Below are 17,172 nucleotides of genomic sequence, written 5' to 3' on the forward strand. Positions count from 1 at the left end.
GACGTTGTTTGCAGCCTGTGTGATCTCAAAAGAGGGCGTGAGTTTCAAAATATTGTCTAAGGTAGGGTTGTCCAGTTCGAGAACTGCAGTATGAAGTTCTGAATTGGGAGACAACTGGACCACAACATCTCAGATCAGTGAATCTCTCCGAACTTCAGTGCAACTGGATTTGAGAGAGGAACCAACATCTTTAGCAAGAAAAATATCTTCGGAAAGCCCAAAAAAGGAAGAGCAATCTTTGGAAAGTGTCATCTGAAACCTGAAAAGCACTGAACTCGTGCTTCAGACACTGAAAATATGTGCCCCAATCATCTTTCTTATCATTAAATGACAGGAACTCGGGTGGGTGGCACTCCACCTGGGAAATGACCACAGCCTGGATGGGTTGAGAAACATGAAACTGTAAGCGATCCAACACACGTTGCAATTTTTGCTGCAACTGCTGTTGCTGCTGGACCAGCATTAACAACTGTTGCTCCCAGAGCAGCTGTTGCTGCTTCACGAGTAGCATTCAGGCAATCACAGATAGTCACTACACTTTTACCTCATTGCCAATCATAGTGATGAGAATTGGACAAGTCAGGGAATAACTTCACAACCAGTGCTGGCTGACTAGCTGGTTGAGAGTATCAACAATGAGATGCCCAAGAACAATAGGTGGATAACACAAGAGAATGGCAGAAAACTGAGACAGTTTGGCAGAATAACAAGTCCAAAGGGCAAACCAAGATCAAATAGAGTAGTGAATTCGGAAGCAAGGCAATGATGTGTAGTGAGATATATCTGATAATGCCAAGAAATGACAACTAACAAAGGAACGGCTGCATTGCTGGCTTTGAAGGGAGTCTGCGAGCCCTGAAAGGTCGGCCAGACAGACATGGCTTATGGTGGTGCTTACATCGGCACCCACAGCGCCCACAATTGCAGCAGTGCCGCCTGGCAGCCATTACCTACATCCATTCTGCCTGGCAGATATTCGAACACACTGGGGCAGAATATCAGAGATTTGCGCATCTGTAAAAAGATCGATACATGTCGCACCTTAGCAACAGATCTTTCTGAGAACCTGAGAAAATTCTGGTCCTACTTAAAATTTCCAAGCAGGTTAAAGGCTTTTATTTAGTCATGCTTCGATCAGTCTGGAATGGAAATAGAGGACAGCAAATGGAAATCCGAAATTGTAAACCTTGCATTTGAATCATTCACACAGGACTGCACAAACTGCTTGGCCATTGTATGGGCTCCTGTATGGAGGACTTAGTAACAGGTATCTCTGTCATAGAGAAGCAATTAAAAGAGTTTAAACAAATGTCACCAGGTCTGGATGGAATCACAAATTGGTTTTACAGAGTACTCTGTGGCACTGGCCCCTTAGCTTACATTTATCACAAATCTCTCAATTAGTGGAAAGTCCCAACCGACTGGAAAAGAGCGCACGTGAGTCACGTATGTGAGAAGAGTAAAAGAATGAATCCGCAAAATTACAGGCCAATATCCTTAACATTGGTTTGCTGCAGATTTCTTAAATACGTTCACAGTTAGAAGATTATAAATTTCCTTGAGTCCTAAGAGCTTCTGTCCACAAATAAGCACAGATTTAGAAAGCATTGCTTGTGCAAAACTCTGCTTGCCCTTTTCCCACATTATATCCTGTAAACCATGGATGAATGGCAACAAGCAGATTCCATATTACGAGATTTCTGGGAAGCATCTGACACAGTGCCTCACTGCAGAATAATGATATCCGGGTCTAATGCTGCAGAGCAATATGAAATTGACAAGTATGTAGGGGCTCTGGGAAGAAAGGTGAATGGTCGACTTAGGTTTATTGGTAGAATTTTATGAAAGTATGATTCAGTTGTAAAGGAAACCATGTGTAGAACACTAGTGTTATCCATTCTTGTGCACTGCCTGAATGTTTGGGATCCTCATCAGGTCAGATAACAGGAGGACCTTGAAGCAATTCAGTGGCGGGCTGCTAGATTTGTTATGGGTAGGTTTGATCAACATGTGAATATTATGGAGATGCTTCGTGAACTCAAGTGGGAATCCCTGGAGGGAAGACAATGTTATTTTCAAAGGATCACAAATGAGAAAATTTAGAGAACATGCATTTGAAGATGTCTTCAGAATGAATCTACTGCCACCAATGTACATTTCATCTGGGGACCACAAAGATAAGAGAAATTAAGGCTTGTATGGATGCATACAAACAATCATTTTTTTACCTCACTTCATTTGCGAGTAGAACGGGAAAGGAAAAGACTAGCAGCAGCAGCACATGTACGAGGTGCGACAATAAAGTAATGAGACTGATTTTCTTTGCAAGATGTGGCAACCCTGCAGGCTTGGTTAGGCACAATATCTTTGACCTTGGTCTATAATCTGCTTCTAGTCCAAGCGGCACATCGATGCAACTGCTCAGTCATGAGTTTTTCTGTAGTAAGTTAACACGGTTTTGTGTCTCGTCATGGAAATTAAACTGCATAATATTGCGCAACGGTATGCCATTTCTTTTTGCGTTAAATTGAGTGAAAATGCAACGACAACTTACGGTAAGCTTCAGAAGGCTTTTGGAGAGGAGGTTATGTCAAGAGCTCGAGTTTTTCGTTGGCATAAAAACCATACTGGACAACCATTAACCTCACAGGCAGATGTCAACTTGGCCAGGGTGCGTGAACTCTTACGATCTGATCGAAGATTATCTGTGAAAATGATTGCAATAGAACTGAACATCAATCGGGAAACTGTTTGTCTAATAATAACTGAAGTTCTTGGTATGAGAAAGATTTGTGCAAAAATGGTCCCCAAAACTCTCACACCACAACAGCGAGAAACACGGAAAAATGTGGCAGCCGATCTGTTAGAACACATGGAAATCAATCCAGAATTGTTGAGCCATGTTATCCCTGGTGATGAAAGTTTTTTTTTTTTCAGTATGATCCAGAGACAAAACGCCACAGTTCGTAATAGTGCTCAAAGGGATCACCCAGACAAAAAAAAAGATCGCATGTCAAAGTCAAAAGTGAAATGCATGCTTGTGTGCTTCTTTGATTCCAAGGGAATTGTTCATAAAGAGTGGGTGCCTCCTAGACAAACAGTTAACTAATATTACTACAAAGACATTTTAGAAAGACTTCATAAAAGAATTCTTCGTGTCCGTGCCAACATTGCTTATAATTGGATTCTGCATAATGATAATGCACCATCCCATACTGCTCAGTCAGTACAGCAATTTTTAACCTCAAAACAAATTTCAATACTACCACAGCCATTTTATTCAGCAGATATTGCTCTCTGCGACTTTTTTCTATTTCCAAGAGTCAAAACGGTGGTCAAGGGACACCATTTTAAAACAACACAAGATGTCCAAAAAGCTGTGACGAGGGTCTTGGAGGATATTACAGATGATGAGTTCCAGAAATGTTACCATCAATGGCAGAAGCACTGGAAAAAGTGCGTGCAATCAGAAGGGAACTACTTTGAAGGAGACAACACTAAACTTGACTAAAATGGTAAGCAACATTTTTTTTCACATCAATCTCATTACTTTATTGTCGCACCTTGTATGTAGGCATAAACAAGTTTTAAGAACATTGCTTCAACAATTAATCATGGAGGACAATTAGGATTATAAGAGTGGTTTAGTGGTGCTGTTTGATGAGACAACATTATGACCGGATCAGAAACTGCAGGAACTGTCAGCAAAACGTAAATAACTGATAAAGTAATTGATAAGGTGTCTGTGTACCCTAAGGAGGAAGAGTATAGTCTACGTAGTCTCATACACAACGCGTACAAAGAGATGAGAGCTAACAGTACTGCTTTGCATAAGCAACATGCTAATTAAACAGAATTGAAATCTGATTTCATGGTCAAACTCATAATCTAAGAAATGAATTCAAAGAGTATCTTAATTCCGTTCAACGTGTGGTGGAATTGACGAGGCCAGAAGCAGCAAATAAGTGCCATGAGAATTTTATTACGTATAAGGAAGGACATTAAGAAGACATTGTAATCACTGATAAGGAAATAGATGATTTAATTGTTGACAGTCCAAATTTTATAGTCTAAAGGAGACTGGGTGAGAAGCAGGAAATAGTGTGAAGTTGTCTATACAGAGAAGGTACCTGAAGGTCGATTGTCAGTACCTAAACCTATAGTTAATGTAAGAAATAAGAGTGAAACGTATGATTTCGACAATAGCAACACTGTATGCACAGATGTGATGAATGCAGGTCACAGCAATCTACTGGCTGCTGAATATGTCATACTGTATGTTAATGGTTATTCACTGTGCACATCAACTATATTATGTATCTTTGATATGTACTTATATTCTTTAATAAGACAACTTGTCTTTGAGTCACTGGGCTGCTACAGTAGAAGAGAGGGGGTAAGGATTATTACTGGCATAGATACTTCAGAAAAAAAAAAGTAAAACAAGATTTCTGGAGCACTGCAATAGGTTTCAATTCTTGCAGGAAACACACACTTTCAAAGTCACAAGAGAAGAAAATATATTAAAAACAATGGGATGCATAGTACAACAAATTTAAGTACATCACAGTTAGAGAAAGTTAAGAAATCAAATAATGGACTGCAACAATCAGTTGCAACTGATGCTGTTTCACAGAAATTATATTAAAAACTATGGAACTTTTAAGAGATTTTTATGCCATGATCGGTCAATTTTGACTTGATTATCACTTTGCAGTGCACTAGAAAGCACTAAAACACAGCCACAACATTATATTACAAAGACGAGTTTTGTGAACTTGGACAATGTTGGTCAAGATCTCTACAACACTCATGTGATTTTCTTTTTTTTTTTTTACTGACATTTAATTTGTTTATGTTTTTATGTTTACATGGATATTATTCAGGATTTAATTACACTCGAGATACGCACATACATTAAAGTTGGACTGATTGTTTGCATTATCAATGCTGAACTCTTTCTGTTTGGTCATATAATTAAATTTTAATAGCTGCATGGGGTAGTGTCAAGGATGAGCAAGTATGTGTTATGGCCATCAGGGGTGATTACCCGGCATAGAAGTTTGTCACCGGGGAGGGGGGGTTTGGGGGAATGGAATATTGCTTAACAAAAGGACAGTTGGGGTCCTACACCGACAAATTGGTAAAATTTGGTGCTGCTTAAAGTAGTTTTTGGTAACTGTTTTGGAGTTCAGGGTAAAAAATGTGTACTGATAAATAATAAGATACCCATTTTAAGTTAAATGATATTTGTTGGTTTAAATAGTAAGCTGTTTGTCACTCTTGTTAAAATGTGTTTGACATGTAACACATCATAAGTCAAGTGGGGAGGTTGTGAGTGTGATACGTAAGCAACACTACTTGACAGCAAAGAACTGCCTTTATAAATGTATGATACTTTTGAATCTATCAAATTAAATACAAAAAATGAGTGTGGCAGTAAATACGGTCTACAGAATGGAAGTATGACAGACAATTTGATATGTTCTATAAATTGTCTACAAGGCTGCCTGGAAAAGAATTTCATTTCATTGTGTCACCTAATATGGCCAAATGTCTAATTGTATTATGTTACTTAAAATGTGACAAAAATGATGATCAGCTCGGACTGTACACATTAACATAAAATATTAATGACAACCATCACAGCTGTATTGAAACATGTTTATTGTGTCACAGCTGCGTTTGCTCACTGCAACTGACAGAAGCATCATGAGCAGTAATTGCAGGCAACATGATATGTATATATTATACTCAATCTTTTATCAATCAAGTGTGGCACTGAACCTGATCAAGATAATTTCATTAACATAAAGTACCTAAGCATGCAAGCTTTTATTTCTCTCTAACCAAATCTGACCACTTTAAATTATGTTGCTTGAAACATATCAAACAGGTTCTGTCTTTTATGTGCTAACACAATAGATTACACACTGAGGTGACAGAAGTCATGGGATAGCAACACACACATACACAGATGGCAGTAGTATCACGTAAACAACATATAAAAGGGCAGTGCATTGGCGGAGCTATCATTTGTACTCAGGGGATTTATATGAAAAGGTTACCAATTTGAATATGGCCACATGATGGGAAGTAAAAGACTTTGAACACAGAATGCTGATTGGAGCTACACAGAATGCTAGTTGGAGCTAGACGCATGGGGCATTTCATTTTGGAAATTGTTACGGAATTCATATTCCAAGATAAACAGTGTGCCAAGAATACCAAATGTCAGGCATTACCTCTCACCATGGGCAACACAATGGCTGACAGCCTTCACTTAAAGACCGAGAGCAGCAGTTTTTGCACAGAGATGTCAGTGCTAACATACAAGCAACACTGTGTGAAATAAACACAAAAATCAATTTGGGATGTACGACGAATGTATCCATTAGCACAACATGGTGAAACTTGGAGTTAATGGGCTATGGCAGCAGACAACTGATGAGAGTGCCTGTGCGAACAGTACGACCATCGCTTGTGGTGCCTCTCCTGGGCTCGTGACCATATTGGTTGGACCCAAGGTGACTGAAAAACTGTGGCCTGGTAAGAAGAGTACAGATTTCAGTTGATAAGAGCTGATAGTAGGATGCGAGTTTAGATGGACCCCACAAAGCCATGGACCCAAGTTGTCAACCAGGCATTGTAAAAGCTGTTGGTGGGTCCATAAAGGTGTGGACTGTGTTTACAGGGAATGGACTGGGTCCTTGGGCCAACTGAACTAATCACTGACTGGAAATGGTTATGTTTGGCTACTTGGATACCATTTACAGCCACTCATGGACTTCATGTCCCCATATAAACAATGTCATGTCACTGGGCCAAAATTGTTTGCAACTGGTTTGAAGAACATTGTGAACAATTCGAGTGAATGACCTGGTAACCCAGATCGCCCGACATGAATCCCACTGAACATTTATGAGACATAATCGAGAGGTCGGTCAGTGTACAGCTTCCTGCATCGGCAACACTTCCACAACAATGGACAGCTATAGAGGAACGGGACTTCCGTCGAGTCCATGCTACGTCAAGTTGTTGCACTAGACTGGCCAAAAGGAGGCCCAAAAACTATATTAGGAAGTATCCCATGACTTTTGTCTTCTCATTGTAAAGTTGCTATTCAGCTGCAAGAAACAATTCTACAGAGAATTTTGTAACAGTAAATCACTTACTTCTATTGGTAGAACTTCTGCAAAGAGACAGATAAACCATTTTGTTGTTATCACTGCCCATGGTAAGCCGACATCCTGGACATGTTTGTGTACATCTGGTATTTTTAGCCTAGGAACAAATACCAGACACCATAAAATTAAACATCAAATTTAGAGGGCAAATTTAATTTCAGTACACATGATATTGCAACTAATAATAAGTATTTTTTAAGAATTTCAGAATTCAGACCATAATTTAATTTCGGATGATACCTCACAAGTTCTTCCAGTACTGCTATGTCAGTTATCACACCCTCCATAGTCCTCGTGTAATATTTCGGCAGTGTCTTCTCAACAAGTACTTTCAATAACCAGAAAGTTGTTTCCTCATCCTTGGTGACAAGCAAAAGTAAACCTGCTATATAATTCAGACCCTGGAAGGAAAAGCAACTGTTGTGTAAAACAAGCAACACAATTATACTGAAAAATCAGACCCTGTCTATCTTTAGATTTTTATTGTGCAGCATGAAACAAGAAGAAACATTTCAATAAATTGATATGTGGTGACTCAAAGCTAGATATCATCATGAACAGTCTTCGTTTTACTATCTCAGTCTTTCCTGAGGCTTTTCACATTTTTGCAGTCCTGTCACATAATGGTTTTAGATCACAGTTATCTTTATGTATAACATTACAACATCAAAAGACGAAACAAAACCTATTTTGACACAGATATATAAAAAAAATATGGTTTATCAATTATAGCATTAACCTGAAGAGCTTTGCACTAATCTTTTTTTTTATTTTATATCAGCTATGGAAAATCTAGAAATTTGAACAAGATAGCAACATCCTATGGCCATCTCTCAGCAATGAACATGTTTCAAGTCACATCAGTGCTCTGAAGGCTGTTTTCAAAGAATTTACCATACAATCAAATAAATGTAAGTATGCAGTCCATGGTGCCAATCAGGCAAACAAACAAAGCTTCCATGGAGATGAGCTACCTTACTGAAGTATTAACATTGCAGAACCACTGTATAAAACGGTCCAAACAATTGTAGGAATATATTGCTTAAGTTCACTAGCAAATAGTTTTTGAAAGTATGCTGTAGCAACACACATCTCCTGTACTTATGCCAGTCCAATGTGATATTTATCAGTTCACATGAAAACACAATAGAGTAATAAAACTTCATGAGCAGTGACACAAATTTTTACCTCAATGTGATCAAACTAAATTTTCGTGGGAAAGTGTAGTATGTAGGGACAGAGAAAGAAGTAATAAATCAGCTTTCATATTAAAAGTATATGGTCAACACACAGTAATATAATTCTCAAAGATTTTCAATCTCTCATCACAAAGATATTTTTCCAAACATTTTCAAAACAGTAAAAGTCTCAGAACTACTGAATAAAACATTCTCTTGACTATTAGACAGGGACAAGTAGGGGTCAATAAAACAAGCAAATAATCCTAATGAACACAGGTACAGAAACCAATGTTTTCCAATGCATTATGACTGAATAGATGAACATCTTATAAAAGAGTCCCTTGAGGATCCAACTGCAGATATGTGCTTGAGGAGGAACAGGTGTTCCACGTGGCCATCATTTGTGTGATGGGAGGCCCCAGCATGTCTCCTTATCAAAGCCCTAATACATACAAAAATCTTAGGTATGTTCTGAACACAACGAAAACCATCCACAATGTGTTCCTAGAGTATGACACTATCAATCTTATAATTCTGGAAACATCACCTAAGCTGTGTCCAAGCCTTGTCTCTGCTGTATGCTTTCTTCAAGGGGGTGCTAGTTCCACAAGGTATGCAGGAGAACTTTGAAGGTAGGAGATAAGGTACTTGACCTCAGGAGACACCACCTTAATGAAACATTGTCTATGTTGACATGGCAGTCTGTGTGTTCCAATGAAGTGGAGGGCTAGACCGTATGAGTGACTGTGTAATTGCCGGCAGGATCACCCAAGCCGGGCAGGTCCCCACAGACGATACAAACTGCCTCTCACAGTGCCCTGTTTTGTACCCTATCTTTTCCTTTTCCTTTATAATTGGTGACAACAGGCACAGTATAGTAATATGGGCAGCAAATGACCCTTGGTATCAAGGAAAGCAGTGATGCACGTAGGCCTTACTGTGGAGGGTGGATGATGTTCTGTGACTGACGTGAAGACAAGCTGTGTGACAGGTAGAGCACAGAAATAAAACTTGGCCATGAGATGACATCCCCAGCAGGACACACTGATGCTGTGGGCTCATAATGTGCACTACCAAAAAATTAAAATCACTGAAACTGAAAGGAAAAATAACCAAATGGATTTTAAAGATATGTCCTTTGGAACGAAAAGGAAAATCCATACTAGATATTGGGACTAAGTGAAATACGATGGCCAGAATCTACGGAAGTTTGAACATAAAATGGTGGAGAGCTGCTATATGTAGGGCAGACAGGTGAAGATGCAGTGCACAGGAATGGTGTAGGGCTCTTACTCTCTCAAAGCTTCGACAGGAGTTTATCGTAGTGGAAACCTGTCTCCAAAGACAATAACCATAGACTTCAAAACCAGGGAAAATCAAGGAATTTCAAACTCATAAGGGATATTTACCCGAAACCTTTGACAACGTGTCTGGCGGAATGGCTTCACATGCAGATGAGATGTACTGCTTCAGCTGTTCAATTGTTTCTGGATTCTGGCGGTACACCTGGTCTTTCAAGTGTCCCCACAGAAAGAAGTTACAGGTGTTCATGTCTGGCGAATAGGGAGGCCAATTCACGCCACCTCCTGTATGTTTTAGATAGCCCAAAGCAATCACACGATCATTGAAATATTCATTCAGGAAATTAAAGACGTCGGCCATGCGATGTGGCTGGGCACCATCTTGCATAAACCACGAGGTGTTCGCAGTGTCGTCTAAGGCAGTTTGTACCGCCACACATTCACGAAGAATGTCCAGATAGCGTGATGCAGTAATCGTTTCGGATCTGAAAAATGGGCCAATGATTCCTTTGGAAGAAATGGCGGCCCAGACCAGTACTTTTTGAGGATGCAGGGACGATGGGACTGCAACATGGGGCTTTTCGGTTCCCCATATGCACCAGTTCTGTTTATTGACGAAGCCGTCCAGGTAAAAATAAGCTTTGTCAGTAAACCAAATACTGCCCACATGCATATCGCCGTCATTAATCCTGTGCACTATATCGTTAGCGAATGTCTCTCGTGCAGCAATGGTAGCGGCGCTGAGGGGTTGCCGCGTTTGAATTTTGTATGGATGGAGGTGTAAACTCTGGCGCATGAGACGATACGTGGACGTTGGCGTCATTTGGACCGCAGCTGCAACACGGCGAACGGAAACCCGAGGCCGCTGTTGGATCACCTGCTGCACTAGCTGCGCGTTGCCCTCTGTGGTTGCCGTACGCGGTCGCCCTACCTTTCCAGCACGTTCGTCCGTCACGTTCCCAGTCCGTTGAAATTTTTCAAACAGATTCTTTATTGTATCGTTTTTCGGTCCTTTGGTTACATTAAACCTCCATTGAAAACTTTGTCTTGTTGCAACAAACTGTGTTCTAGGCGGTGGAATTCCAACACCAGAAAAATCCTCTGTTCTAAGGAATAAACCATGTTGTCCACAGCACACTTGCACGTTGTGAACAGCACACGCTTACAGCAGAAAGACGACGTACAGAATGGCGCACCCACAGGCTGCGTTGTCTTCTATATCTTTCACATCACTTGCAGCGCAATCTGTTGTTGAAAATTGTAACTACTGTAATTTCGAAAGTTTGTCCGCCTGAAAATGTACTGTTGTCCCAAGCATATTGCAACAAACGGTGTATTTCTATCGCTGCTTGTTTAGTTTTTATTGCCGTTTCAAATATACCGGTCATTTTTGAAACACCCTGTAGAACCAACTTGTTATTGGTGCTCGCCTATAGTCTTGGTTTACACAATTCTTCCCCGACTTCTTTCAAGATGCCTACTTGTTTCTGAGGTTATTTCTGAAATCGGAGAAGGTATTTTAAACTTGTCTTGTGACTCCAAGGAAGTCTTGCAATGCCAAGGAAATGCATATTTATGTCACCAAATGTTTTTTTGTTTTATTGAAATAAAACAACATCAGTGGTCTTAAAGAAACAAATATACCACTTGGCTTGCTTTCTCCATCTAAAAACAGTTTATTACAAAAGATACTGATGTTAGTACTTAAGATTTTTGCTCATATCAGGAAACGTCATCTGCTTGTACGATTTTTCAGATATGCAGCAGTGAAATTTTCTTGTGTTTGTAAGATATGTGGTAGTGATAACATTCAGATTATAGATGATAAGGGATTGGGCTTGGCAGCCAATCTGCATATAGTGTGCAAAAAATGCGATGCTGATAGCTCATTCAAAACTTCTAAATGTAAAAACTGGTACTATGAAGCTAATATGAGGTTTACCTACGAATTGAGGTGCACTGGAGTTGGAAGAGAAGGGGGAAATTTGTTGTGTGGAATGATGAACACGCCAGAGCCATGTCTGAGATTTACACAAACTGTGTACTGGAAAACATAATTTCTGATGTGTGTGAGGACAGTGTGATAGCAGCTACAGTAGAAGCTATTGCAGACAATGACCTGTCAGATGAGAACGATTCTGGTCATGTTAGAACATGATCTTGTTGTGTTATGTGATGGTACATTCGTGAAAAGAGGGCATACGTCTTTATAAGGTGTGCCAAATAATACGTATTGACACAGGGAAGGTACTAGATGTTCAGGTTACGAGCAAATTCTGCTATAACTGTGCACTTAGTGGAGAATGTGAAGAAGATGTAAAGAGCATAACTGCAGCAAAACATCTTCTGGTTCTAGTGGTGGAATGGAAGGAGCTGGTATGCAAATTATTTTTAAGATATCTGTCAAGGAACATGGTGGGAGATATGTGAAATATCTTGGGGATGGTGACTCCAGTGCATTCAAGTCTGTGAATGAGAGCAAACCTTATGGACAACTTTCAATTGAGAAACTTGAATGCATAGGTCACATCCAAAAGAGAATGGGCTCAAGATTGAGGAAACTTGTCAGTGACGTGAAGGGCAAAAAGTTGTAAGATGGAAAGGGCATTAGTGGACACAGGCTCTCAAAGAAGATGACAATCTTCGAGTGTATTACGGCAAGGCTATCAGACAGAACCTATCCAGTGTAAATTACATGAAAAGTGCAGTATGGGCTACATATTTCCACATATTGTCAACAGCTGAACACCCTATTCATAATCTGTGCCACATTAGCTGGTGTGAATATCTACAAGCTCAGAGGGATAACCCCTACATTCACAAGGAGAGGCTTCCAAATTGTATCCTTGATCTTGTCAAGCCCACTTACAGGGTTCTGACCGATCCTGCACTTCTCAAATAGTGCGCTCATGGCAAAATATGGAAACAATGCCCTAAAAACACATTTGCAACTTATGCAGTTATTGTATTTAATGGTGGGAATGTCAGGAGGATGAAAGTATTAGAAAGGAAATTTTACTCAAGACACTCTGAGAAAAATAGATATACAGCATGTCTCTGCAGCTGAAAAGTCAGTTGAAGACCTGGTAAAGGAATGAAAACAGACAACAAGAAACCAGAAGAGAAGCCTTGAAGGTAAAGACGACCCAGAACACAAATGTGGTGCCTTCTGAAGAAGTGACACACAGAAAAAAGTTAGTTTGAATTTAAATTGCATTTCCTGAAAAGTTTGTTTTTTAAAGTTTATATACCTTTTCCTCAGATTCCATGAACGCTAGAATTATGAAATTACACATATTTCTGTAAACCTAATAAACATTGTCTCACGAGCAAATTTTGAAATTTTGATTGCAAGCTGAGATATGGGGCAAAGTGCTTGGAATTTTGCATGAATTTAAAATTGTACTAGAGGAATTAAAATTAATAAATTATGAAAATTCTCCAATTTGACATATTCCAAAAACTTCACGAGAGAAGTTTACAACGTATAAAGATACGAGACAGAGAAATTTTGGTTGAAATCTCTTCATGTAAAGAGTGGTACAAAATTTCATTGCCATATCTCCAAAACTGTAGATTTGGTGCATTTCTGAAGTAGTGTGTGTTTTTCATCAATGTCCCTCCTTAAGTTCAATAGACACTGCTGCCTAGAGAAACTATCTGGGACTACGAGAAACTATTTTACAATGTGTGATACTTATAGAAATCACAATAGTGAGGAATTTACCTGACAGTATCCAACTTCTTTGTTGTCATGTGCATAGGCAACTAATATATTACAGAGCTGCCTCTGATGGTCTGCAGCAGCATTGAAGAATATGTTATCTGGGTATGTCCTGGGCAGATCGGTCTTCACAATGTCAACTATATCTTGATCTATATCACCGGAAAGCAACTGAAGATAATAGTTGGGACCTGAATTGTCTTTCATTTTCTCTGCACCACTTACAGTTAGCCATACCTGAAACAAATACATCCAAAATATCCAGTCTGCCTATTTTCCCATAACAAGAACAGCCAGCTTTGGGAGACACAAATTGTTATGTTAACATATTAACCATGAATTCAGTCACTGTGATCTATGTGATATTCTGGGGTAGCTTCTGACTATGCCTGAAATTAATTTCACAAAAGGCAGTAGAATGTTTTGAATGGTTCACAAATGTACATCTTGCAGGTATTTGTTAAAGTAACTGGGAACATTAACCACAGTCAAAAGACTATTCCTGGAAACAACGCACATCCTCACAGCAAAAACTATAGGCCTGAACATCAAAGTCTAAAATGTTTACTGAAGGCAGTTCATCACGAATACTGCAAGATTTACGATTGTAGCTTTTAGTGCGAGACTCTGCAATACTCTGGAAGTTTGTGCACTGGTCTCATTTGAGTTGCCTTTTAAAACTGAAACACTGTCGTCTACAGCGCACTGATTCCATTTGATGTCTCCTTGAAACAAGAAAGCTCCGTATATTATATTTCCGATCCTATAATATAAACTAGGTAGCGTATTGATTACCGTACGATGATATCCAGAGACAGCTCTGTGTCTTACCTTGCCTCTATATTCACTTGGAATTCCTTTTCGCACATAGCGTTTAACTGTCAAATTCCTTTTCAACGACCTCCCTTCGCCTACCAGGTCTGCCCATTTCTTTGCCCTCCTTGCCAGAACAACAAGATAATGGGACATAAATTCTTCATAAGTTTCATAATCGAAGTCATCAGGACGCTCAAATCCGTACTCGTCAATTTTACTGAAACAGAAATATATACTTAGGACCACAAGTAACAAATTGGCAACATAACTTTCCGGGCAATTTTTGCCGGTTACTTTACGCGGCAGGACGTTTTGTAAACCAGTTTCGAGACTCTTAATATGAACCAAACATGAAATAATTTATGTCATGCCTAAGTTTACCTAAAATGAGAGTTTGCCATTACAGGAAGTAGCAGTTCAGAAGCATTGTCAGCGAATTCTCTTCTGGTTTCTTCCGTTACTTATCATAATTAACGAGGTTAAACTTGATATTTTGAAATGAGTACACTAGTTACGAAATACTTGCTACCTGCTGTTCAGTGTATTTACATCTGTGTATCGATTGCTTGGAATCGATAACTGACATATCGATAGTAGACAATCTCACAAATGAAGAGCAAACGTGCTAAGCGCACAAAGTCTATACATCATTATGAGGAAATGTTTGATGTTGATTTCAGTTTTATTATGAATAAAGTGCTCTTTTCTGTCAGCTAGTCAATACAGCATTGTACAGCTAATTTACTCGAGGTGAAGTATGGGTATGGCTAATTTATCTTGATTAAGTTACAGCTGCAACAAAGGTAGCAGAATCGAGGGCATTCGTAGATTTTTACACTAAAATTGTTCTGTAAATTCCACTGATATATTTCATAAGATTATTGGTACAAATCTGAAGGACCTACAACTCAGGTGTTTCATTTTGGGCAGACCCTTCCAAAAGTTTCGCTAGATGCAGTAGGTCACGCTACACCCCTATCTGCACCATGGCCGAGACGGCCAGTAACCGTCTACAGAGCGGTGACAACACAGGCGCATTGCCATAAAGACGTTTACAAAGTCCCGTTAGTTATTGGTTGAGGTAGGCAGGCCTGCGAAGCTGCTGCGCCCAGCCCTCTCCAACCGTCAGGGATCATCTTACGCCGACTCAGCTAAAGTTCCATGTTACTTGGTTGTTCAGCCTCGAGAAACGTCATCTGCTTGTAAGATTTTTCAGATATTTCGTCGATTGCACTACTGTTTCATGTACCACTAACTAATCATTGACACATTAGAATTTTCGTGTGAGACAAACACAAAAGTTTGTTCAGAAAATGAAGGACTTGAACACATCGTGGGTGTCCACATCATTGAGAAAGAAATGTAAATTGAAAACAGCTTGAATTTCCCCTAGTGGGAAAATTCACTAACTTGGCTGGGAATTGAACCCTGCATCCCAGGAGCTAGAGGTAGGAACACTAACTGCTAGATCAGGAGGTACAGACTCTACAGCAAAGAGAAAGGATCCAATGGAACCTGAAACTCGATAAGAAGATTAGTGGTGAACATCTTGAGCATGTCACATTGTGTATTTAGAGCCAACAGTAAGAAGTGTGTGAAGTCGGACGATCATGAAAATCAGTAGTAGATAAGGCAGATGGAAGACTTACATGGGAATGGTCCAATGCGACATGTCGAAACCTATCCTGAAAATTTTCATTTGGGAAGAATACCCAAAAAGAAATGTACTGCCAAACTTTTGTTGCTAAGGCGCACCGCAAGTATTTTTTAAAAATATGTTAAGATGGCTCTATTTGCCGCACGAAGAACAGTTTACAACAGCAGTTTGTACAGCGTTTTTCTGCTTAGCGTGGAAGCAGCGAATAAGCAGAAGTAGCCATGACAAGAGAACGTAGCGTCACGTAAAGCGAAGTCCAAAGCGCAAAAACGCGGATTTTAAGCACTTAAACCATACCAAAAATGTCTCAAATCATTAATTTTTCGGGAACTTGCAGTTCGTTCTCCTGAAGACAGAGATGTTGTTATGTCCAAAGAATCCAACAAAAGCAATGAGTTATTTTCTGCAGCTGGTAATAAGACCTATTGGATGTAGTATTGAAAACTATTCTCTCCCATTTTTCCAGATTTTGCTATGTCGGTTAGAAGATTTTTGCAACCAAACATTTCTGTTTTAAACTTTGGCTCTAATTTACCGTGAGGTTCCTTAAGATAGACATAAATCTCGCTTGTGCTTCAGCCTTGTGCTAAAAACTTCACTTGAAATGATAAAATGCGGCTTGCACGCAGTTCTTGCAAGAAACCTGACTGATTTGGTTTACACAGATTTTTATGGGATAGCAAGAAGTCTTTCTAATTGAACAAAATGTGGGTTCTTGGTGAAACATTGTAGATTAAACAAACACTTTTTTTAGCTTCTTTCACAAATTTTATTATGGTTGCGACACAACCTAGGTTTCGAGTTATAAGCCCATTATCAAGTAAATGCCCATTTTCAAGAAAATAGGCTTATAGCCCAGAACCTAAGTTGTGCAGTAACTATACACAAATTTGTGAAACAATTAACAATGATAACACGAAGCTTTGCCTTCACATCAACCTCAAATTTCTCTAAAGTATTAGGTATTAATGAAATGTCTAGTACACGTTTACTTGAAGTAAATTATCTTTTCTATATAATTTCCTGAATTTGTTAATAGGTAGGCAAGGAGAGTTCTGGCACAAAGTATCTCACAGATAACATCATTGATGAGTCCTGGGAATTCCCCAACCATCTCCCTCCTCCATCTGACAAAGGTCAATTGCCCTATGTATACAGTGGTGGAAAATTCATATTTTGACATGACATTCAAAAAGTAGTCCAAATGCGCTAGTGTTCACTCCTATGACAGCTAGGGCTGTTGTATTAAGTGTAAAATTAAAAATGGCGACCAGAGCACACCAGCCCAGACTTGTGAGATGAGCAC

General features: G+C 39.4%; 1 protein-coding gene across 1 annotated transcript in view; it reads right to left on the minus strand.

Annotated features, from left to right (window-relative positions):
• The window catches only part of LOC124594771 (growth hormone-regulated TBC protein 1-A), a 55,762-nt gene extending 41,009 nt beyond the window's left edge, over nt 1-14,753 (minus strand). The window contains exons 1-5 of the mRNA XM_047133169.1: nt 14,591-14,753; nt 14,225-14,426; nt 13,397-13,630; nt 7,428-7,588; nt 7,176-7,284 (exon numbers count right to left, since the gene is read on the minus strand). Of these exons, the coding sequence (XP_046989125.1) occupies nt 7,176-7,284; nt 7,428-7,588; nt 13,397-13,630; nt 14,225-14,426; nt 14,591-14,610 (726 nt within the window). The 5' untranslated portion in view covers nt 14,611-14,753. The remainder of the gene's footprint in view (nt 1-7,175; nt 7,285-7,427; nt 7,589-13,396; nt 13,631-14,224; nt 14,427-14,590) is intronic.
• Nucleotides 14,754-17,172: the final 2,419 nt, after the last annotated feature.

The sequence above is a fragment of the Schistocerca americana genome, chromosome 2 (assembly GCF_021461395.2).
Source record: "Schistocerca americana isolate TAMUIC-IGC-003095 chromosome 2, iqSchAmer2.1, whole genome shotgun sequence".
Lineage (NCBI taxonomy): Eukaryota > Metazoa > Arthropoda > Insecta > Orthoptera > Acrididae > Schistocerca > Schistocerca americana.